Source organism: Sorex araneus, chromosome X (assembly GCF_027595985.1).
Source record: "Sorex araneus isolate mSorAra2 chromosome X, mSorAra2.pri, whole genome shotgun sequence".
Lineage (NCBI taxonomy): Eukaryota > Metazoa > Chordata > Mammalia > Eulipotyphla > Soricidae > Sorex > Sorex araneus.
In genome coordinates, this window is record NC_073313.1 from 223,305,892 (window position 1) to 223,331,678 (window position 25,787).

Here is a 25,787-nt window from a genome sequence, read left to right on the forward strand (position 1 = left end):
GGAATAAGACCACAACTACCAACAACAAATGTTCATGTGCTGCTTTTGAGTTAGCAGAATTCTCTTTTCATAAATTCCTTTAAGTCCTCCAACTCCTCTCAGAGTTGATTTGGGTTTGTTTTTTATCTCCATTTCACTATGATGAGAAGAAGGCTCAGAAAGGCACAAATGTCTGAGCCAGGAGAGAAATTGGATCTTCTCCCTGTGCTTCCTAAAAAAGTAATATTTGGTTACATTCTACTGCATTCGAACCTTACATATACATTGACACCCAGGTGCTTGTCAAAAATCACCAGTATGTACCCATAACTCTGAAAAGTAAAGTAGCAAATGCATTTCTCAAAGTGTTCGTCATCTAGTTGGACAGGTAGGAATCCTACAAGAAAGCAATAATAATATTCTCCCAAAGGCCCTGGAGCAGCTCAGGTATGACAGCCACTTACAGAAGCAGAGTCAGGAAAACATTGCAAGTTTATCTCCTCCAAATTGCATTAGATTCATTTTATAGAGTACAACCTAAAATGATTCCACCACAGTACTTGTATTTAGTGTTAATACCAGCAGACTAAAATCAAAGATCAAAATACTAGGAAATCATTAGTGGTTGCAATAGCAAAATCCTGTTATCTTCATACTAACTCTATGATGATCTTTGTGAAATATAAATGTGGCTCCTACACGCTCCTGTTTAATTTCTTTCAGTGTTTTCCCATTACTTGTATGCCTACAAATTACAAATCTATTAGTTCTATACTAAGAGCACCACTTGTATGTATTTTTATGTAGACAGCTATCCTAATGGATAAGTATTGTGTTCTTCATCTGTCTCTATGGGACACTGGAGACTCAAACTAAGTTGGCAGAATTGGAACCAGTTTGGGCTCCTTCATAATTGGGCTACCTCTAAAAGAGCCACGTCAGAGATTCCAAAATAATCTTCCGCTTCCTTTGCATATGCTGATGCCCTGTAACATGTTTTAAATGTCATAAAATGAACCATGTATTTGTTTGTCATGTCTAGCAGTTGCTAAAGCTATCCTTATTGAAACAAATGTTTAAGGATCTGTTGGAATTAACAATGAATGTTAGTCTACCAAAAGAAGCTCGTCCTGGAAATTGCTGGAGTTTCACCAAACATTCATGACTGTCATATGTGACTTCAGCACTGTAAGCATCTTCTCTTTGCTGATAACTTACAGCTGGAGTTAGACTCCTGTTCCAGGGCCCACTTTGCCATGGAGAATGGTCAGTAACAGTTGACAGTGTAGTATTCATTCCAGGGGCTCAAAAAGTGGATCTCCCCATTCCCATCCTGGGAACACGGAGTTGTGACACCAAGCAGAGTGCTGGTGTCATTGTCTGTGTTATTCAGGGATAGTTTCCTTCCATCACTGGTAGTGATGTCAGTGATCAATCCAATCACACTCTCATAGCAGTCATAAATATGACCTTTGGAGTAATAGTTCCAAAAAGTAGGTTTGGGTCTAAGTTTTTCTTCAGAACGTAAATCCATTTCCATACTTAGCTCTCTGTAGTTAACTCAATATACGTTTGAGCAGTTTTAATTTAAATATTTAATGAAGAAAGTTATCAATTTTAATAGGAGTGATTCCATACTCATCAATAATTTAAAAATACCTGTGATTTTAATGACTCAGCATATGTGCTGGTAGGGTGTAGTTCCAGGTCTTATAAAGCTGTCCTGTGTTCACAGTCAAGGTGTTGATTACTTTCATTAAAGGGTGCTGGGTGAGAAAACTTTCTTGGCTTTCTAACAAAAGTCCTCTTTTCCAATTAGAGTTGACTGCAAACTGACCTTAGTGACTTCTCTGAGAAGTTCATACACTTAATTTTGTCTAATTTGAAGTGTTTTCTTTCTTTCAAAATTTTGTTTCAAAAAGTGTTTAAAAATTCAGATCCAGGAGAAAGCTCAAAGGGCTGCGGTGTATGCCTGGCACGCACAAGAATCTTGAACAGATCCCCAGAACTGTATGTCTCTTGAGTACTGCTGAGTATGCTCTCTTGAGTATGCTGAGCATAGCTCCGATGGCCCCTAAGCAACCACAGGGTGGAACCCAGGGCCCCCAACCCCCTCTGAGCACAGCTTGAAAGCACCCTCCCCCCCATCATTACGATTCAATGTTTTTATTTATTTTATTTGGGGACTATACCTGGCAGTGCTTAGGGCTTACTCCTAGCTCTGCACTCAGGGATCACTCCCGGTGGGGCCTGAGGGACCATATATGGTGTTGGGGATTGAACCGAGGTCAGCTGCAGGCAAGTTAAGTGCCCTGTCCTTTGAACTTCTCTCCAGCCCAAGATTCTGATGTTTAGAACAAAATATGTGATGGCTTCATGTGGACTGCTTGATGAGTAAATTCTCCCTTGGATTTATAAAATGATGAGTGCTTCATCCAATATATTTGTATTTTTACTGTTCCTCACATTTGCTGTATCATTTTGTATGACAAGTCAAAGGTAATCTAAGTCTTCCAAGGCATGTCTGCCTTGACATATTTTAATTTTATTAAAATCTGGAGTTTTGTTTATCTATTTATTTTTGTCCCTGATCCTGTGATTATGAAGATGAGTATAGTTATGCTTAATTTTGTTACTGCATTTAAAATGTGATTATTTCTATTTTTTATCAAAATAAAATACAACCTGAAAATTTTGAATCTAAAGAATAATAATACCCTGAGTTGAAATACCAAAAAAAAAATTGCCTTTTATTTTTATTTTTTTGTTTTGTTATTTATTTATTTTTTATTGAATCACCATGTGGAAAGTTACAAAGCTTTCAGGCTTAAGTCTCAGTTATACAATGCTCGAGCACCCATACCTACACCAGTGCACATATTCCACCACCAAGACTCACAGTATACCCCCCCACCCCGCCTGTGTAGCTGAAAAATTTCACTTTACTTTCTCTTTACTTTGATTACGTTCAGTTGCCTTTTATTTTTAGATTTAAGCTTCATATAAGTTATTGAGTGTGACATATAAAAAAATAAGTTATCTTAGAAAAACTTTGCTAAAGTACTTTGGTTTTAACATCTAAACTCATGCATGAAAAGCCACTTATGAACGCCAATTATCTGAATAAGAAGAAGATGAAAGAATTGTTTGGGTTTAAGTCAACATCCTAATGCATGTTTTTTGCAGGTCTTCATCAAAACTTGAACAATTCAGGGAATCCCCCTTTCCTTAAGCCTTGAGAACCACCTCAGAGCTGAGATGACCTGACTTTGTGCTCAGGCGCTACACTAGAAGCAGTGCTGGGAATTTAACCTTGGTTATAGCTGCAGCCACATGCTATGCAAGTGCCTTCATCCCAGTACGATTCTCCAGCCCCAAATCCTAATTTTTAAAAAATTTTTTTTAAAATTTTTTGCTTTTGGGGTCACACCTGGCGATGCACAGGGGTTACTCCTGGCTCTGCACTCAGGAATCACTCCTGGCAGTGCTCAGGGGACCATATGGGATGCTGGGAATCGAACCCGGGTCGGCTGCGTGCAAGGCAAACGCCCTACCCGCTGTGCTATTGCTCCAACCCCCCAAATCCTAATTTTAAGTGTAGTTATTATCAATGTGTTAGAAAATATTTCCAAACTTATTTGGCCTCACCTCCCTGTTTTCAGAAAAAAAAAAAAAGAAATCACTCAGAACCCCATTTGAAGTTGCTCCTTGTGCTGAGTTTTTGCTGCCCCTGGGTCATTCCACCACCCCCCGGGGGTAGTATCGCTGACTTGGGGGACAGGCCTTCCTACTATAGAAAGAAATCATTTTCTATGATGGCTGGAGGATTTCGGGATGGTAGATGCATGCCGAAAGTAGATAATGGAGCAAACATGATGACTTCTCAGTGTCTGTGTTGCAAGCCATAATGCCCAAAAGTAGAGAGAGAGTATGGGGAATATTGTCTGCCATGGAGGCAGGGGGAGGGTGGGAAAGGGGGGGTATACTGGGGATGTTGGTGATGGGGAATGTGCTCTGGTGGAGGGTGTTTGATCATTGTGTGATTGTAACCTAAACATGAAAGCCTGTAACTATCTCACGGTGATTCAGTAAAATTTTAAAAATTAAATAAATAAATCAATAAAAACCAGAAATCATTTTCTTTCTTTGCTCCAACTTGGTATATTCCTTCAGCCATCTTAATTTCCTGACACAGTTTTGCTTCGTGGCAATTTGGTCCTTTCCTTATTCACTAGCCAAATTACAATGACTTCATATCCCAGCTGGGCAGTGGAGTCAACTGTGACATTCTCCTGGCCTGTGCCTCCTGGAACCATCAGGGCTGGCACTGCCAGCTGGCTGCTTTGTTTGTGGCCCACAGCCATCATCCTGGAGCCCAGTGCCCACCTTGCCAGCATTCCTGTCACTCTCTCCCAGGTTAGGTCTCCTGTTTCCTCTGTCCCATATCTCATTCTTTTCTAGCTCTTTGTTTCCCACACAACCCAGGGAAGGGTTTATGAAAAATGTACTTTTAGAGAAGATGAGTGTGTAAAATGTCCTTCTTTATCAAATGGTAATGTGCCTGGGTATAGCTTCCAGTAACTGGAGAAATCTGTTTTTGTTTGTTTGTCTTTTGGACCACACCCAGCTGTGCTCTGTTCTAAGGGATTACTCTTGGAGGTGCTCAGGGAACCATATGGGATGCTGAGGATTGAACCCTGGTCAGCTGTATGCAAGGCAAGCGCCCTGCCTGCTATACGACCTCTCTGGTCCCAGAAATTTGGTTCTTGATGCTTAGTATGTAACACATTTTATTCTCTGGAAGCCAACAGCTGTGTTCTATAGTTGTGATGTGCTTTGACTTGGGTCTGTCTTCACAATTGTTTCTGATATGCAGTGCATTATTTCAGACAGACTACTCCCATCTTTCAGTTGTGAGAATTTTTTCTTGAATAAGAATTTGTCTTTCTCTTAAATTTCTCTGTTTTTCTCTTTTAGGTGTTATTTTTCACATATTTTACTTTTTGAATAACCCTCTATTTGTATTTGCACCTGACATTTTTTCTCTTTTTTCTGCTTCAAATCCCTAAGTTATGTTCATTATTTACACTCATATTTTGGTTGGAGAATGATATTGTTTAGTGACTTTTTACAACATGATATTTTACATCAAAATAATCGTGACCCAGATAAAAGCATATACTATTATCAAGCCCCCAGAACCCCCCTTTTTTTTTTTAATTAGTTTATTTTTAATTAGAGAGTCATCGTGAGGGTACAGTTACAGATCCATACATCTTTATGCTCATGCTTCCCCCATACAAAGTTCAATAACCCATCCCTTCACCAGTGCCCATTCTCCACCACCCGTAAACCCAACATCCCTCCCCCCCTCCCCAGGCCCGTCTCCCCCCACCCCACCCTGCCACTATGGCAGGGAATTCCCTTTTGTTCTCTCTCTCTCTGATTAGGTGTTGTGGTTTGCAATAGAGGTGTTGAGTGGCCATTGTGTTCAGTCTCTAGTCTGTATTCCGCCCGCCTCACCCTTCCCCCACATGACCTCCAACCACATTTTACTTGGTGGTCCCTTCCCTGAGTTACCCAGAATGAGAGACCAGCCTCCAAGCCATGGAGACAATCTCCTGGTACTTGTTTCTACTACCAGAACCCCTTTATCAAGGTTACCACTATTGTGAGTTTTGAAATTAACCTTTCCATTTTGAATAATGGTTGATTTCACATGCAGATACAAGAAACAGTAGGACTCACTTATTTACCTTGTGCTTATTCCTCCTCCAGCCTCCAAACCTTAATGTTTTGGCAAAACTTTCATACTCTAGCACAGCCAGGATACCTACACTGATATAGTCAAGGTACAGACCATTTCTATCATGCCAGGACCCTTCATGTTTAAAGCCATATACAACTTCTCTCCTTCACCTCTTCTTCATGACTCCCTGGCAATCATGCCTCCAATTGGAAAGTCATTCAATGACTTTTGGATGTCTCAGCAGCTCCTTTCTGTTGCTATGTACGATGACATGGTATGGTTGTGAATCATCATTTATTTAACCATTATTTAACCATTGTATTCATTGAAGGATATCCAGATTGTTTCCATTTTGTAGTTAATAGAAATACAACTCCCATGACCTTTGTGTATAGATTTTTGTAAAAATAAGGATTTATTTTTCTGTGATACATGCCTACAAATTCATTTGTTGGGACATATGGCATGCGCGTAATTAATTTTTTAAAAAAGCTGATAAAATGTATTCCAGATTGGCATTACCATCTTACATCCCCATCAGCAATGTATGAATCATTAGTTTCTTCACAGCCTTGTCAGGATTTGCTGGTGCCACTTTTTAATTTTAGTCACTGTCAAAGATATATATTCTGTCTAATTTTTTATTCCATGAATGGCTAATGAGATTGGGCTTCTTTTCATTTGCATATGTAAATTATGAATATCCTCTTTGATAAAATTTATCTTCATTCTTTGTCTATTTTATAATTGAATTTTTTGATTAGTGACATTTAAGAATTATTGTAATGGAGCAATAGAACAGAGGGTAAGGTGTTTGCCTTGCACACAGTCAACCCACCTTCTTGGTATCCGATACTGACCCTCGCTGAGGCCACCAGGAGTAAGCACACTGGGTTTGGCCTCCTCACAAAAAAAAATCCCAAGAATTATATATACATACGTGTGTGTGTGTGTGTGTGTGTGTGTATGTGTGTACACACTAGTCCTTTGCTGATTATTTGACTTGTCAATGTTTTCTCTCAGTGTGCAGTTTATTTTTACATTTCCTTAGTGGGCCCTTTGGCAGGGCAAAGGTCTTTTGGTTTTGTTTTGTTTTCGGGTGGGGAGCTGGGCTATACACAGGTGCTCAGGGTTTACTGCTGGCTTTATGCTCAGGGATCTAGCCTGATGGTGCTCAGTGGATCATATGCAAGTACCAAGCATTGAAACCATATTTGGCCATGTGCAAGGCAAGCACCTGGCTTTTTAAACAATCTCTCTGAAGCAGGCCAGAAGATTTTAATTTAAATAAAATATAATTTACTAGTTTTTTCCTCTTGGTGCATTTGGTGTTAAATCTGGCCTCATTTTCTGGCATGAGAGCCTAAAGATTTTTCTCAGGTATTTTAGTTGTACGTGTAAACCCATGTCTCATTCTGAAATTCAAAGATTTATAAAATTCAGGTTGATGTCTTTTATTTATTTATTTATTTATTTATTTTGTCTATGGATGGCTAATTGCTTTAGTGCCATTTGCTGAAAAGGTGACTTTTAAGATTGGAGTGATAGTATATAGAAGATAGAGCATTTCCCTTTCATGCAACTGACATGGATTCAGTCCCTGGCATCTCATAAGGTCCTCTGAACCTGCTACACATGTAACCAAAACTAAGCCTTGAGCACAACCGGGAAGGAAGGAAAGAAGGAAGGAAGGAAGGAAGGAAGGAAGGAAGGAAGGAAGGAAGGAAGGAAGGAAGGAAGGAAGGAAGGGAGGGAGGGAGGGAGGGAGGGAGGGAGGGAGGGAGGGAGGGATGGATTATTTTTAGCTGTACTAGTTCCTTTTCCTTTCCTTGCCTTTTTTCACCTTCCTTTCCTTTCTTTGATGATGATGTTTACCATACCCGGGGTCCACTTAGACTTGGGTGTGTTGCTTGTATGTTTAACTCGTGGTGCTGCCAGTCTTCGTGTACTTCAGGTTGCAGTGTGCTCGCACGCACTGGCAGTGGTGTGGCTGGAAGTCCTGGTGTTGCTGGGTTCACAGAGAACAGTGCCTTGCTTAATACCTGTAGTAACCCTTGGGATCAATCCCCTGGCCTTCCATAGGCCTACCTTAGGCCATCTCCTGCCACCCACACTTTCCTTTTCACACAGATTTTAGAAAATCTTGTCTCTACAAGAAAATCTTATGAAACTGTGCTAGGGATTGTGTTAAATAAACCCGTATGTAAATTTGAGAATCGGGGCCAAAGGGATAGTACAGTGGGTAGGGCACTTGCCTTGCACATGGCTGACCCCACACAAGCCCATCCTTGGAACCCAAGATGGTCCCCTGAACCCTCCAGGAGTGATCCCTGACTGTAAAGCCAGGAGTAGGCCCTGAGTATTGCTGAGTGTGGCCCCCAACAAACAAACAAATACATTTAAGGAGAATTGAAATATTTACTACGGTGAGTGTTCCAGCTTCATTCACAAACATAGTATATCTCACCCTTCATTTTATGGTTGTCAGTGTATAGTCCTGCACATATTTCATTCATCTCAAACAAAATTTCTAGTTCTTAACTTTTTTAGCAATTTCAGATGGTTATGTTTTTAATTTTTCTGTGTACATTTTTAGTGTGTAGAGCACAGTCAAACTTAATTTTGTTGTTGTTGTTGTTGTTGTTGTTCGAGCAGGCACCAGTAACTGTAGCACTGTTCGGGCTGGAGTGATAGCATAGCGGTTGAGCGTTCGCCTTTCACTCGACTGACCTGAGTTCGATTCCTCTGCCCCTCTCGGACAGCTGGGCAAGTTACTGAGAGTATTGAGCCCGGGCAGCAGAGCCTAGCAAGCTACCCATGCGTATTGGATATGCCAAAAACAGTAACAATAAGTCTCTCAATGAGAGACATTACTGGTGCTCGCTCGAACAAATCAATGAGCAACACAATGACAGTGACAGTGACAGTAGCACTGTTGTCCCATTGTTCATCGATTTGCTTGAGCGGGCACCAGTAACATTTCCATTGTGAGACTTGTTGCTACTGTTTTTGGTATATCGAATACTCCATTGGTAGCTTGTCAGCCTCTGCCGTGCGGGTGAGATACTCTCGGTAGCTTGCTGGGCTCTCTGAGAGGGATGAAGAATGAAGAAATTGAACCTGGGTCGGCAGCGTGCAAGGCAAACACCCTACCCGCTGTGCTTTTGTTCCAGTCCTTTTTTTTTTTATCCTGGGAAATTGATGAACTTATTTACTACTTAGAGAAGATTGTGTATCTACCTTGGAATTTCCTGTACAAATAGTCATGATAGTTATAGAGTGTTTTTTTTCCCCCTTCTGACCATTTTCCATTTGCTTCCTCTGCACCCCCATCCCAGCCCCCTTATATTGACTAGTTTCCAGCACTATTGCATAAGAGTGGTGAGACCAGATAGTCTTGCCCTATTCCCTGTCTTAGAGAAAACAACTCCATCTTTCACTGCTAAGTGTAATGTTACCTGTAGTTGTTTGTTTTTTTTTAAATTGGTGATCTTTATTTAGTTGAAGAAGTTCCCCTCTGTTCCTTTTTTCTGAGACTTTTAATGAATGACTGTTTAATTTTCTTAAATGCCTTTTCTGCTTTGAATGATAAGATCGTGATTGTGCTCTTTATCTTTTTTGGGGGGTGAGTATTGTTTTTTGAGAAATGTTCAGGAGCCCAGGGCCACCCCCAAGGATAATTTGGTGGCTGCTAGTACTATACCTGGTGGTACATAGTGTCCCATGCATTACTGAGAATCAAACTTGGATCCTTGTACATGTGCGGTATGCAATCCTGACCCTTGAACTATCTCCCTGGCCCATACACACTTTTCCCTTAACTTGGTGGATATCATTTACTGAATTTCAAATTTTGCATCATCCTTGTATCCATGGAGTAGATACCAATTAACCATAATGTATATTTATTTTATATATTGCCAGATATCACTGTATCACTGTCATCCCATTGTTCTTCGATTTATTCAAGCAGGCACCAGCAATGTCTCCATTCGTCCCAGCCCTGAGATTAATTTTTTAATTAATTTATTTTTTTAATTAGTGAATCACTGTGAGGGCACAGTTACTGATTTACACATTTTCGTTGTCGTGTTTCTCTCATACAGTGTTTGAGAACCCATCCAGTGCCCGTTCTTCACCACGAATAAACCCAGCATCCCTCTCACCCTCCCAATCCCATCTCCCCCCCCCCCACCCTGCCTCTGTGGCAGGGTATTCCCTTTTGTTCTCTCTCTCCAATTGGGTGTTTTGGTTTGCAATAGGGGCATTGAGTGGCCATTGTGTTCAGTCTCTAGTTTACTTTCAGCACGCATCACCCTTTCCACGCGTGGCCTCCAACCACATTTTACTTAGTGTTCCCTTCTGTATCTGAACTGCCTTTCCCCCAGAATGTGAGGTCAGCTTCCAAGCCATGGAGTCAACCTGCTGGTACTTAATTTCTACTATTCTTGGGTGTTAGTCTCCTTCTCTGTTATTTTATATTCCACAGATGAGTGCAATCTTTCTATGTCTGTCACTCTCTTTCTGACTCATTTCACTTAGCATGATACTTTCCATGTTGATCCACTTATATGCAAAGTTCATGACTTCATTTTTTCTAACAGCTGCATAGTATTCCATTATATAGATGTACCAAAGTTTCTTTAACCAGTCATCTGTCCAGCCCTGAGATTTTAGCAGCCTCTCCTTACTCATATTTCCCAAGGATTGGAGGCTCTTTCAGGGTTAGGGGAATGAGATCTGTTATTGTTACTGTTTTTGGCTTACTGAATATGCCACGGAAAGCTTGCCGGGCTCTGCCATGTGGGCAGGATACTCTTGGTAGCTTGCCAGGCTCTATGAGAGGAAATATATATATTTCCCTCTATGATTTTATGAAAAATGGGTTGGGAGTGTCTTATGATGTTTCAGGGAATATGTGCACTCATACATGAGGCTCAGACTGAGCATGTGGAAAGCGGTCTGGAGTGTGGTGGCGGTTGGGTAGTGGAGGTCGGCTGCCGGGGCTGGGTCCCTTGGGCAGGGAGGGCTCTCTGCCCCCCCCCCGGACACCCTGAGTGGAAACAGCCTCTGGCGGGAGTCGGATGGCATGGTTATGGGGGCCTCAATTTATGCTCCCTTTCGGTTCTGGATGGTAGCCTATAAGGAGATTATCGATAATCTGACGCCAGCAGAAGGTGGCTTATGGGTGTGACCCCTGGGTGGCCGGAGACGGGGGAGGGGAAGCAGGCAGAGGATCTCTGCTCCCGGGTCCCATTGAGCCCAGAGTCCAAGATCACAAAGTTCTGCATTACCTGGGTTCCTGGGTTCGCTCATGCTTGATATATCAAATATATATCATATTTTCTAACATTTTGTTAAGTATTTGGGGTAGGGTGTGGGGGAGGTTGGGCCAGGGCTTACTTCTGGCTTTGTGCTCAGGGATCATTCCTGGTCACCTTTGGGGAACTGTATGTGGTGCCAGGGATTAACCAGGGTTAGTCATGTGCAAGAAAAGAGCCATGTCTAACCACTACATTTTGTATATTTGTAAGGCATATTGCTCTGTTGCTTTCTAGGTTTGGGACCTTTTAAATTTCTTTTTTGTTTTGGGGCCACATCTGGTGGTGCTCAGGGCTTACTCCTGGTTCTGCATTCAGGAATTCTACAAGGCAGGGGTGGGAACCATATGTAATGCTGGGAATCAAATCCAGGTTGGCTGCTTGCAAGGCAAACTTCCTACCCACTGTCCTATCACTCCTTTAACTTGGGACTATCTTTTTTCTGACTTCAGATTCTCAGCAGAGTTTTTAGCACTTAAGATGTTATTATGTCACCTCCTTCTGGTGTCCATGGTTTCTAATGTGAGAACTGCCATCTTCTGAATTTTCTTATTAGTAATTTGTGATTCCTATGTCACTGCTTGCGAGATTTTTCTTTGTCATTCTTTGCCAGAGTGTAGCTTCCTCGGTTTTTATTTGGAGGTTATTTATTTATTTTTTATTTTTATTTTTTGGCTTTTTGGGTCACACCTGGCAATGCACAGGGGTTACTCCTGGCTCTGCACTCAGGAATTACCCCTGGCTGTGCTCAGGGGACCATATGGGATGCTGGGATTTGAACCCGGGTCGGCCACGTGCAAGGCAAATGCCCTACCCGCTGTGCTATCTCTCCAGCCCCTGGAGGTTATTTATTTTGTGTATTGAATCTGCGTGTCTTGGTGTCTTTGCTACAAAATGCAGGCACGTTTTAAGCATTTATATTTTTGAGTTAGTTCAGGAGTCAGGGTTTCAACAGAGTTCTGTCTCTCCTCCCCTCCCGGATTCTGATGATGCAAATGTTTGACCTTTCGCTTTAGTCCTGCAGGTGCTGAGGCACTGTTCCTTATTTATTTTTTTTCAGTCTGTTTTTTTTTTCTGTTGTTAGATTGTGCAATTTCTATTGTATCTTTTCATTTACTCTCTTTCTCCCTCATTCGCTAGCCATTTAAAAAATATTTTGATTGTTGTATTTTCCAGTTTAAAAGAGTCCTTTTGTTGTTGCTGCTGTTTTGTTTTGTTTTGTTTGGGGGTTACTCCTGAATGTACTCAGGGTTTACTCCTGGCTCTGCACTGAGGGACCACTTGGGCGACCCTAGAGGATGCCGGGGATTGATTCTGGGTTGGCTGCATGGGAGGCAAGTGCCTTACCTGATGGACTAGCTCTCTGGCTCCCATAAAAGTTTCTATTAAAAAATTACATATTTATTTGCTGGGACTTTCAATTTCTAGACTTTGGATTCTTTCCCCGCCCCCCCCCCTCTCTCTCTCTTGCTTTGGGCCACACCTGACTGTGCTCAGGGCTTACTGAGCTTACCTGGCTCTGTGCTCAGGGACCACTCCTCGAGGCACTTGGGGGTGGGGTGGGGCACATGCCTTGCTCGTGACTGAACTAGGGTTGGCGGTGTGCAAGGCAAGTACCTTCCCACCCCTGTACTATCTCTCTGACCCTGATGCATTATTTTAAATGGAAACTTTGACATTTGGGGAATTATAAGGTCTTGGATCTTATGTAATTCTTCTGATTTGAAGCTAGATTTCTGACACTGGTCTGGCAAGGAAATTAGAGATGCTTCCTCATTACTTCCAGAAGGTTAGGAGAGCCCAGGTTTGCCACCTGGCCCTTTTTAACACCCATGGGTGGAAGGCTGAGTGGTCTGTGAAGTGGACATGGCTTGCTGTTGGGGGTCTCACTGCTGCTCCCCACGCGGCTGCTGCTGACACCATCATCGGGGGCAGAGTCTGGTTACGGCTGGGAGCTGGTAAAGTGCCTCCTCTGTCAACACCCCAGTGTGGAAAAACAGCGGTGCTGTGAGACTGACAGGCCAGGGTGGGCATCCAGACTTGCCCACGTGGTTTCTACTTGACTCTGCTGTGGACAGAAAACCTCAGCCTAAATACAAACTAGACATAAAACTACATATGTAGACATAAGACTACATAGCAGTGATCAGTATCCCAGTTCCCTCTCACCGTCACTGACGCCAGCTCCATGGAGGGCTTGGAGTACCTCATAGTAGCTTAGTTGGACAGCCATCTGCTGGTGTGAAAGAGACAACAGATTGTGTGTGTGTGTATGTGTGTTTGGTGTGGTGTGAGTTGAAACACATTTAAAGAAATTTTATGAGTTCAGTGAATTGATTGATTTAACTGGTTCCTGCCTCACTTTTCCCATCTGTTCAATGGAGACAATGGTAGAGATGTTGCAGTGAATATGGATTAGCACACACAGCTCTTTTAAATGGTAATTGGCATGGCAATAAATGTCTACCTGTTCCTCCTTCATCTCTTTCTCCTTCACCTCCTCCTCCTCCTTCTTCTCTTCCTTCTTTTCCTTCTTCTTCATTCTTCTTTTTCTAAATGGCAATCCATTTAAAAACACATACCTGGAACAATGCCATCATTAGCATTATATGCAACATGGGGGCAACTTGCTTACAAGATGTGTTTGTTGTGGCTGTAGTCACACCCCATTGCAATCTGGTCCATTGCAAACATGTGCAGTTGCTCTTTCTTTCTTGTTAGATTTATGGTTATAGTCAGGAATGATTTGTTTTTCTCTAGAAAACAATTATTTTAGTAACTTTTATTTTCAAACATTTATAAACTCTCTGGTGTATTATAGACTTGTTGGAGCGGTAAGACCGAGGAATTGCAAATAGTTTATTTTATACCCTGTATTTGGTTTAGATATCATCCTTAATATTTGTACCGTTCCTAGGAATGAGTGTGAAAATGGAGAGTAGATCTGAGCTAGCACCCTGCAATGAGAAGCAGTAATTAGTCCATCTGTGGCCACACAAGAGCATTTGATTTTTTTGAAAGCAATTTTTCTTTATCAATATTGTATGACTATAAGTGGTACATGATGTGAATGCCCTCCCGCAGTTGTTCTTCCATAGCTAGTGTTTGAAATAAGTGTTTCCTGGATGCTGAAGCTCTGTGTTCCACTGTGATTGCATCACTAAGCCAACTTTTAAAATTTCACTTTCCAGATCAATCATCAAAATTCTGAAGGCAATAAAACTTTCTGATGGTGGAGAGAAGCCATGGCGGCGGATGATAAAGTCGCCATCCTGACGGACGATGAAGAGGAGCAGAAGAGAAAATATGTGCTTGCTGACCCCTTTAACGGCATTGCCGGGGAGCAGGAGCCGCCTGCAAATGAAACGCCCTCGTCCACAGAGACTGCTGCTATTCCCGATGAGGAAATAGACTGGATAGAGAAGCATTGTGTTAAAATCAACAACGATCTTCTCATTTCCAAGGTATTCTATTTTTTCTTTTACTCCGCCTATGGCTCTCTTTACCCACTTTTGCCTGTGTATTATAAGCAGCTGGGCATGTCCCCCAGCCAGAGTGGACTGCTCGTAGGAATTCGATACTTCATTGAATTCTGCAGTGCCCCCTTTTGGGGAGTGGTTGCAGATCGCTTTAGAAAAGGCAAAATTGTCCTCCTGTTTTCCCTCTTGTGTTGGGTGTTATTCAACCTGGGCATCGGATTTGTCAAGCCTGCCACCTTGAGATGCGTACCAAAGATTATCCCAACGACTCACCCCACAAATTCAAGTCACCCACTGACCACTCTGCCAACAAACTCTTCTGCGACCCCTCCGATGAGCACAGCGCAGAGAATTCGGGAGAAAAGGAGCCCGCTCTCTTCCACCTGGCCAGAGTTGCTCAACAGCTCAGACTCCAGTTTCACAGAAACTGCCGTCTCTTCCATCGCTCCCAACAAGACCCCCACACCCACCCTGTGGCCTCACACGGACGAAGCTACCAGCGCTGTGATTGACTTCACCTTGAGCCCAAGCACGGCCAGCCCGACCCACCCAGGAAATGTGACCAGGTTGACCACCACGGCTGTTCTCACGACCACGAAACCTTTGCCTTCTGATCAGGTCACCCTCGTGTATGATCAGCAAGAGGTCGAAGCTATCTTCTTAGTGATCTTGGTCGTTGTTATCATCGGGGAGTTTTTCAGTGCCTCTTCCGTCACGATTGTGGACACGGTAACACTCCAGTACCTGGGCAAACACCGGGACCGATATGGACTGCAGCGCATGTGGGGGTCTCTGGGCTGGGGTCTGGCCATGCTCTCTGTGGGCATCGGGATTGACTACACCCACATAGACGTGTTCATCGACGGAAAGGGCTGTAAGCCCCCTGAGTACCGCAACTACCAGATCGTCTTCATCGTCTTTGGAGTGCTCATGACCATGGCCTTGATCGTCGCCACCCAGTTCCGGTTCCGCTACAACCACTTCAACAGTAATGAAAGCAAAGGGAAGGAGGTGGAGATCCCACAGGTGGAGAGGAACAGCTCTACCGAGTCCTCGGAGGAGACGCCAACCACCGCTAGCCACTCGCAGGCCTTCAACTTCTGGGACCTGATCCGGCTGCTCTGCGGTGTGCAGTACGGCTCCGTGCTGTTTGTGGCCTGGTTCATGGGTTTCGGCTACGGCTTCGTCTTCACCTTTCTCTACTGGCACCTGGAGGACCTGAATGGAACCACCACCCTCTTCGGGGTCTGCTCCGTCCTGAGTCACGTGTCTGAGCTGACGGCTTATTTTTTCAGTCACAAGCTTATTGAATTGATTGGCCACATCAGGTAAGAACCTGCTCGCAATTCCTGCCCCTCAACACCCCCCCACACCCTGGTTTCCAGAGATGACTTCTTTTAGCAGGTTCAAGAATGTGCTCGTTTATGTTGGGGTGGGTTTGGGCAGGGCATGGGGAGGAGGCTTTCTATGCTCCTCTTTAAAATAGAAACTGGAGGAAGGAAGGAGCAGAGCTAGTTGGGTTATCTCCAGTAAACACACCCTAGAAACCGCTTCCTTTCTGTACACAGAGAAACTCGGCCAGTGAGTGTTTTCAGATATAGGATTGCTATTTCAGTGTTATTCCACAGGCCCTGAAGAGTCTGTTCTTCTCATGCATTTATGAGGAAAGAATTAGAAGGATCAGCTTGTTTTGATCTTTGGTAACTCTCCACCACTTGCTGACTTAGATTGATTTTTGAGTATACAGTATGCGACGATGTCATTCTATTTAATCAGGCTGTGATGTGAACCATAATTCAAACTTCATGGTATTACATGCAGTGGAATCTTACATAAATTATCTTCTGGTTATAAGAATATCTGGGGCCTGGAGCAATAGTACAGTGGGTAGTACAGTTAGTACAGTTTGTCTTGCACGAGGCTGACCCCGGTCCGAGTCCCAGCATACCATATGGTCCCCTGAGCACTCTCAGGAGTAAATCCTGAGTGTAAAGCCAGGAGTAACCCCTGTGCATTGCCGGGTGTGACTGCCCCCGCAAATATATATATACATATTTGTAGGTTTGTGTGAAGACATGGGAACATGCAAAATTTTCCCTTCACTTGAAATTTCTTATATAATCTCTTAAATCAATAAACAGTTCTCATTTCTTGTGTATGTTTCTCACCATCTGTTTGTCTGAAGTGATCCAAACTGAACCTTGCTCTTAAGCATTCTCACCTGAAAGCAAAGCATGGCTAGTCAATTTCTGAAGTTAAATCTTCCATCTTTAAATTTGCGGGAACTAAAATAAAGCTACCATTTGTGTCTGTATGGTAGGTTTTTGTTTTATTTTGTTGTTTGTTTGGAGGTACTCAGAATTTACTCCTGGGTCTTTGCTAGGGGATTGATCACTCCTGGTAGGGCTCAGGGCACCATATTTGATGTTGGGCATCGAAACTGGGTCAGCCTCATGCAAGGATGTGCCCTACTACTGTATCTCTGACCCTAGATTTGTTGCTTTCATGAAAAATTAAAGTGGAGATGTGAACAAGATGTGAACACTGATTCTTCTGTTTTTTGTTTTGTTTTGTTTTGTTCTGGGTACACACCTGGCAATTCTCAGGGCTTACCCCGACTCTGTCCTCAAGAATTACTCCTAGCAGTGCTCAGGGGACCATAGAGGATGCCAGAAATTGAACCTGGGTCAGTTGCATGCAAGGCCAATGCCTTACCTGCTGTACTATCAGTACAGCCCCAAGCACGAATTCTTTTTTTTCCTTTAATTTTTCCTTTTCTCACTGCAGAAAATATTTTTGAATATGCTTTTTGTGTGTTTTTCTTGTGCTATTGGGGATCAAACCCAGGACTTCATACATTCAAGGCATGTAGGTGCTCTTCCACTGAGCCACACCCCTCGCAAATATTCTCTTATTTTTAAAGTTTCAACTAACAATCATTATTTTCCACCCAAACAATTGTGATTCTTTTTGTCTTACTTGGGAAGCTGTGTGCTCTTCCTCTTCTTTTTCAAATCTTTAATTTGTTTGGTTTTCATTCACTCTGTAAAGTTAGACTCAGGTCGGATCCAGACATGCAGCATCCCTGAAGCATATTTGGTGGAAAGATTCTCCTATGAAGAACTTGGAAAGGCCTTTAACGTAGTCATGTCTGGGTGATGTATTTGCAGCATGGCTGTGATGAATTAAATGCGTCTTTTTAGCTCATGTAAACAAATAGGATCTCATCTTTGCTAATAGTCTCTTTAAATCACAGTCATTTTTTCCCCCAGATACATACCCAGTCAAGTTTACCAATGAGTGGAGTTCCTAGATGTCACTATTTAATCAGCAGTAGGATTAATTGAATGTTGATTCAGTACAGAGTAGGCGTGTTGATTCTATTTTCAAAGGAATTGCTAGGTTCTCACATGCTAAGAAAAGTTTCTTTCCTCTCTTTGTCTTTTGTCTGAGGTATATATTTTCATGTTAAAATTCTTCTGGGTTTACTACTAATTTTAGTAATTACGTAAGCTTACCCCATGCTTTTCTTTCATGAGTAATGAGTTACTTATTACTTAAAAACCTAGAGCTCAACCTTCATTTTCTGGCTTTAAATATAAAAAGGAGCTTCCATTTCTTATTTAATAAAGTGATGGAAGAAGGATCTTGTGGTCACATTCTTGCTCCCAAGAGCCTAAGAGTCCATCAATTTGTGGTCATTTACCCCTTTCTGATTTTAATTCTGTCCATTCAGATATATTCTCTTAACTACTTTAAAAAAATACTGGCATCTGAATTGAGATTAGGCTCATATACTCAGGCCGAACAGAGATGTTTTTCTTGGTGGGAAGGTGGGGAGTCCAGTCTGTCAGTGGAAGTTAGGATTTGAGAGTTTAAAAGTGCTATGAGGAGGCTGGAGTGATAGAGACAGTAGGACACTTGCCTTACACTCAGCCAACCTGGATTCGATTCCCAGCACCCCATATGGTTCCCCCAGGCCCCTGCCAGGAGTGATCCTTGCACACAGTCAGAATGTGCCTAAAACCAAAACGAATAAACAAAATAAAAGGGTAGTGATGCAGAGATTGAATTGTTAATGAGGAGAAACTATCTCTTCATTTATAGTGTATATGTTTCCTTAAAGAATCATCGGGAGCAATCTATCAGTGGCCTTTCTCTATGTGTTTTCTTGTGCTGTGACTGATCCAGAGAGATAGTACAGGGATTAAAGTGCTTGTTTTGTGTGTGACATGGGATAGATCCTCAGCACCACTCATGGTCACCTGACCACCACCAATTGGAATCCCTAAGCACAGTCACTACTGGGTGTGGCCCAACCCTCTGCTCCCAAATATACACATGGTGACTCCCTTATTTGAAATGAATATTCTGTTCCAGGCAAAGGGGACTCTTCTGCAAATTCTTTAAATGGATGCATAGTTGTTAGTGCAAAAGCAGATTTTTCTGCGTTGGTGGGTTCTTGAGAATTGTATGAAAGATTTGCATGCAAAACTCGGTAGATTAAATTTGAGATTTTTTTGTACAGATAAAGTACATGGTCTGGGTCCTCCCCTATGTCCAGGCCTCTCCTTTATCCATGAACGACATCACTGGTCCTGTCCATGATGCTGCCCTGTCCTGAGAATGTCTTCCCTGTCTCATCCCACACAGTCTACTAATTTCCTGTGAAAGATGGAGCGAGCGAGCAGGAGAGAGAGAGAGAGAGAAGAGAGAGAGAGAGAGAGAGAGAGAGAGAGAGAGAGAGAGTTTTATCTGCTGCCTTATCCCACCCCCCAGCCATCCCATTACCTATTCTGATTGACTGCCTGTGTTCCATGGGTAAGATTTAAATGACCTGCTACTCCACACTTCCACTCCTGCTGTATCATAGTAAAGAAAAAAAATCATACCAGAAAACAGTTTTTAGAATAGCATTGTCCAAAGTACCAATACTTAGTATTTTAATGGCTCTGCAGTTTGGTCCTGTGTTTTTTTTTTAAAGGAAATAATGTATCAGTATAAGCATACACATACATATGCTTATGCAGAGTAGATATCTGACCTTGGATTTTGTCCGTGAGAAAGTGGTTTTCTCAGGAAAACAATATCCATGCTTAAAGATCCATTTTTTTCTAATGTAAATTTCTTGGGGTTGGAGTGATAGTATAACTCGTAGGGCACTTACCCTGCATGCCGCTGACCTGGATTTGACCCCGCCACCCATATGTTTACCCTGAGCCCTCCAGGAGTGACCCCTGAGTATAGAACCAGGAGTGATTCCTGAGTATTGCCAGGTGTGGTGTATGTAAGTGCACACACACACACACACACACACACACACACACACACACACACACACCAAGTATATTCTTTTGGTTTCTAATCAAAAGACTTTGGGATTTTCAACAGGTATATTTCTAGGCTAATATGCAAACTTTGATAACGAGACATTTAAGTAGACATCAATGCATCTTAAAAGTTATATTGGCCTTGCTGAAGAGATCAAGAAGAATGAGTAGAGTTATGATCAAAATACATTGCAGTTAATAGTCAGCAAACTGGTAAACCATGATGATCCACCATTTGACCATCTCTCCTTTATTTGACTATTTACACTTGAAGGAACACCTAGAAATCAGCTTAATTTGTGAATTTTCCTGGAATACTAACATTCCAGGTCAGTTTTGCTATTCAGAGGATATCTGGCAGGAGTAATAATATATTAAATAGTATTAGCTGTTAATTATAACATAATTATAGTTAGGTATCCAAATAAGCCAGCCCATCTGTTTGGGAAAGAAAGAAGTACACGAGGCAGGTGGGCAACAGAGTAAGGGAAGGAATCCAGAGCTCCTGGGGAGGTGCTGAGGTAAGTCCCAGAAGAGGCAACAGGATGCTCTTCTCGGGAGCTCCTATCTCGGGAGAAGGCTCACAAACATGCCAAAGGACCATCCATATGAAAGAGCAGGAAATGCACACGGCACGATCTTGGGTCTTCTGCTGATCCCAGGTGCATTCTTAGGAGGCTCTGAGCTCTGCAGCCAGTCTTTCCCAGGACCTGATCCTGGGCTTCCACTGGGATTTGCAGCTAGTCGCTGCACCAGGAGGGCTTCATAAAGGTACTCAGGGTGCACTTCTGGGCAATATCCAGACATTAAACCTTCTAAAGCTGCTCCAGTTGGTTCCAGTGCACATCCGGTGTTGATCCCGTGCAGCCCACAGAGGCTCAGGTGGGAGAAGCAGAGGGAGGCAAGGATGGAAAACATCACCCCGGCATGCTTTGCTCTCTTTTTCTCACCTGTGCCATATCTTGTGTCAGCTGTGGAGACTGCTCCCTGCAGCCCCCTTGGGTGGCTTATTCTCCGCAGGCCTGTGCTGCTCATAACTTAAACACTCCAGGGGAATTCTTGGCAGCCTCCTCCCTGCTGTTCCTTGCCTTTTCGCCGCCCCCCCCCACCCACCCCTACTGTCAGCCTTTTCTTCTTGGCCCAGCAGACCTCTGTGTCCTGCTGGGCAGCCTTTCTTTTCTTTTTTTCTTTTTTTTTTTTTTACTTGTACTCAGAAAATTTAATCTCAGCAAATGGTTCAATACTCAGACCCCACCAGAGATCCTCAGGCCAAGGAAAACTTCTTTTTTTATTATTATTTTTTTTTATTTTTAAAGAAATATTTTATTGAACCACCGTGAAAACAAGAAAAAAATACAAAGCTTTCAGGTTCAAGTCACAGTCAAACACTGATTAAACCACCATCCCTTCACCAGTGCACCCGTTCCACCACCAAGAACCCCAATACACCCCCCTCCCACCCCACCCCCCATCTAAGTAGCTAATGATATTCCCATTATTCTCTATATATATTGAGTACATTTCATATTTCCATACAGAACTCACTATTATTGATTGGAAATTTTCCCCAACAATAAGGCCTGCCGAATAGACATCATCTAATAATTTCTCTTCATTGGTAAGAGTGAAGACTTTGAGTCCGCGCAGCCGCGATTGCGGCCGCGCGGTTTTGGGTTGCTAATATTTTAGCTCAGTTCACAGTCAAAATGCATGGCTCAAGCATCTGCTCTGGTGCCAAAATGGGTTAGGAGACCTCAGGATCACAGTCAATAGGCGCGGAGGCTCTGCTTCTCGTGCCGCGGCTCTCGGTTCATCTCTGGGCGGAAGGCGCGCCGGGAACACCCCCCCTCCCAGGACCACCTACAGGCTACGTCACTAAAGAAAGTCCTACCTCCTGGTGGAGGGGTCTTAGAGGGTGGCTCTCAACGCGTGGCTGCTGCCGCTGCCGCCATTTTCGCTCAGAAAAATGGGGTGGAGAGGGAAAAAAATCCCTCCCCGGGCTGCACAAGGTTGTAGCTCAGTTCACAGTCAAAATGCATGGCTCAAGCATCTGCTCTGGTGCCAAAATGGGTTAGGAGACCTCAGGATCACAGTCAATAGGCGCGGAGGCTCTGCTTCTCGTGCCGCGGCTCTCGGTTCTTCTGGGCAGCCTTTCTGAGAGGCCTCTCTGCTGCCACACTCCAGTCCCCGGATCAAGACACAGATGGGAACCTAAAGAGTATTTCCTGACTTCCACACAATCTTGAGCAGTTTAGAACTTCATCACCCTCAAAGGACTAGAATGGACATAGAAAAGCTGGACTCTTTTTTTTTTTAGTTTTTAATTAAAAGGTCTTTTTGTAAAATTTGCAATGCAATGCTTTGTAATTTGGAAATTTTTTGATAACAAATATTATTATTGAAAATAAAATAGATAATGAAGCATATGGTATGATAGAATTTGTAAAGTTTTTCTTTTTTATTGAATTACCCTGAAATTACCCTGAAAAACAGTTACAAAGCTTTCATGTGCACATTTTCCACCACCAGTGTCCCCAGTATCCGACACGCCCTTCCCAGCCCTCCCCCTGCCTCTATGGCAGACAATTTACTCCATATTCTCTCTACTTTTGGGCATTATGGTTTGCAATATAGATACTGAGAGGCTGTCATGTTTGGTCCTTTATCTAGAGTCAGCACACATCTCCCACCCCAAATGATTCCTCCAACCATCATAACTCAGTGATCCCTTCTATATTCTGGCTGCCTTCTTCCCCCAGCTCATGAGGCAGGGAAAAGCTGGACTCTTAACTCAAAATCAAAGCAGGCTGGGAACTTAGCTCAAATGGTAGAACATGTGCCTAGCATGTGTGAAGCCCTGAGTTCCATCCCTGACATCTCAAGCACCAGCCACTCCTGCCCTATTAACTGGAGCCCTGGTATAACTCCTACGCCCCAGTAAAGCTTGGCCAAGATGGCCACCCTCTGCTAGGAGTGACCCCCCTATTAAAAAAAGGATGGTGGACCTTTACCAATTTTTTCTTTATTTTGGGGGAGGACTAGGGATTGAACCCAGGACCTCCTACATGCAAAGCTTGTGCTTTACCACTGGGCAACATTCCTAGTCCTATATTATTTCTCAGAGACACTGATTTTTTCCTTAAAATGATTCTTTTTTTTTTTTTTGGCAGGGGGGAGGAGTTGGGCTAGACCTGGTTATGCCCATGCTTTGCACTTGACAGTGCTTGGGGGACAATATGCAAGACTAGGGATTAAACCAGGGCTGACTGGCTTACCTGCTGTATAGTCTCATCAGTGCTTAAAATTACTTTATCGCCAAAAATTAATTAATTAATTAATTAATAAGTAAAACAGTAAAGTCAAAGTCATGATTAATTCAAAATGATGTTATATATCCTCCAAAGGAGCAGACATGTCCCAACATATTCACCAAGTTGAGCTGAACTGAGAAAGAATGGGGGAGATTGAAGGACAATGCTAGAATTTGGAACACCCACTTTATTCCTAGAGGCAGAAAAGAACCACAGCAAATTTCTGAATAGCAAGGATCCTTGGCCTTCATTTTGTTCCAATGTCTTGGATAACTTAGATTCAAGGACACCCCCCAGCCCCCGGGAAGCATTCAGGGAAAAGGTGATCTAGGCTTGAACTGCAGCACTAGCAGCTGAAAGTGAGGGAGGCTATCCGAGGATATATGAATTATGAAGTGAAAGGGGCAGAATGGTCTGGGTGTGGAAAAAGACCTCCCCTCCCCCACATTTCTACTCTGGCTATGGTGGGTCCATAAATTCAGTAGGGAAATCAGGAAGGGGATACAGAATTAGGGGAACAAACTGAATTTATAGTTTGTTTTTTTTTGGTTAGAACATCTAAATGGGAATTTCTAACATAGTTGTCAATTATAGGCGGAAGCTTAGTGGAGAGGTAAGGGCTGGAGATATAGATTCAGTACAGATGTAACCAACAAGGAAATCTGTGCTATAAGGAGAAAAATAGATCATGGGAAACCAAGTATTATTGTATGTCTGATCAAAATGAAGTATGGTCTGTGCTTTATTTCTGAATGAAGCCTCATGCACAAGAATACCTTTTGTGATGCAGCATTAGCCGTGTGGTATGGTCATCACTGTAATCTGTTTATACCTTGCTTTAGGACTAATCGCCTCTCTGAGCACGCCTCCAACACCATCTCCAGAACCAGGCACCGGCTCTGGGTGTCAACAAATTGACTTAAGACAGAAGCAAGGGAGAGGAAAACAAGATAAAAGAAGAGAAAATATAGAGAACAAAAAGGGGCAGGGAGTACAGAAAGGAAACCGCTGTTTTTGCTAGTGGGAGGTTCTTTCCTGTACTTTTCCACGAAGTCATATTGTGCTCACCAACATGGGCCTGGAGTTGGTAGCCTGGTCCAAGCTTCGTTCTGCCTCTAAGAGCCCTGACCTTAAAGAAGTCACTGACTTGCCGCTTTCAATAAATAGTGGTGCCGTGAGCAAAATCTACTGTGACAGTGCAAATGGCCAACGTGACTAGCAGCTTGGTTCTTAAGGATGACTCTGAGCAGCAGAGCAGCAGCTTCTTAAGAGTAGCTTCTCTCTCTTCTAGGACCACTGTAGTCAGAAACTCATCAACTCTGCTTATATACTTTATGTATACCTGCCCCTGTTGTCTGATGTTAAGAAGGATAATGAAAACCAATCAGCCAACCAGATCCCCTAGGTAAAAGTCCATCTGAGTTCCGTAGGCAATTGCAGGTGGATGAGATATGACAGCGGGTAGGGCACTTGTTTTGCATGCAACCGATCCTGTTTCATTCCCCAGCACCACATGTGGTCCCCAGAGCCCCAGGAGTGACCTCTAGCTAGTGAGGCAGAAGTAAGGCCAGAGTGCATCTGAGTGTATCTCCCAAAATATAGAAAAAAAAACAAATAAAAAAAATAAAGGTACCTGCATCCCTCACTTTTGCTGTAGCACTACTTTATGTTTGAGGATTTTTTTTAAAGACCAAATAAGATAAAACATGGTGATTGTTAGTAATATTGGCTGGCATGTTAGAAATTCAGTTGACCTTTTTTTACCTTTTCATCCTTCTTAGATGTTGCAAGACTCTTGATTTAAAAAATACAGTAAGAGTACAATATCACAAGTATACTTGTCATGAAGTTTACAAAGTTAAGAGTTTTATGCTTTTCAAATAAGCATTTCTCCTCAACATCCTGTTCTTAGGCTTAAGCTATTGTCTCCATAATAGTTGGCATATAGGATAATTATAATTTTAGTTATTATTTATATGTGGGTAGGTTTCTATTTTTGTGTTCCTTTTTCACTTTATCTTTAAAGATGTTCATACCCATTTTTAGAAGAAAAGCCTCTCAGAACTATTTGCGTATTCTCATTATTAAACTGTAAGCTTATAGAGTTTCAGAAGTAAAAGAATTTACGATCAAGAGTTGAAAGGGAGCAATTTGGGTTTTTTATAATTCCTTGAAAAGAATCTTTACAAAGAAATATATTACCATATTATCGTTACAAGGCTGACTTGTTAATAACAGCATTACTGATCACTAAACTATTCATAATTGGAAACAAAAGATCCTTTTGTAAGATAGTGTAAGTGACCCCGTGGCCTTGGTTAAGTCATATTTGGTTGGTTTTCTTTTCCAACTTTAGTTGCTTAGGCTAAGTGAGGCTTCTGGGGTTAAAGGGAGCAGGCGTACTGTATAAGCTGTGGTTTTGACCACTGAAGATGTTCCCTGCACTCTCTCATGGGCCCAGACACTGGTTAGCAAACCGTGCACCAGCCACAGTTAAGACAGTTCCTGCAACTTCATTACCTAGGCAACCGTAGTGGAGAAGAGTTCAGCAGTCCACGATGATGCTGAGATTGAACATTTCTTATGATAAAAAAATTGACTTTAAAGTTATGATGGCC

The 25,787-nt window shown here is 42.6% G+C and overlaps 1 protein-coding gene across 2 annotated transcripts in view; it reads left to right on the forward strand.

Annotated features, from left to right (window-relative positions):
- MFSD6 (major facilitator superfamily domain containing 6) overlaps positions 1 to 25,787 on the forward strand; it is a 78,998-nt gene that overhangs the window by 10,486 nt on the left and 42,725 nt on the right. For both annotated transcript variants that reach the window (XM_055120965.1, XM_055120963.1), the window contains exon 2: positions 14,241 to 15,856. In XM_055120965.1, the coding sequence (XP_054976940.1) occupies positions 14,295 to 15,856 (1,562 nt within the window). In that variant the 5' untranslated portion in view covers positions 14,241 to 14,294. The remainder of the gene's footprint in view (positions 1 to 14,240; positions 15,857 to 25,787) is intronic.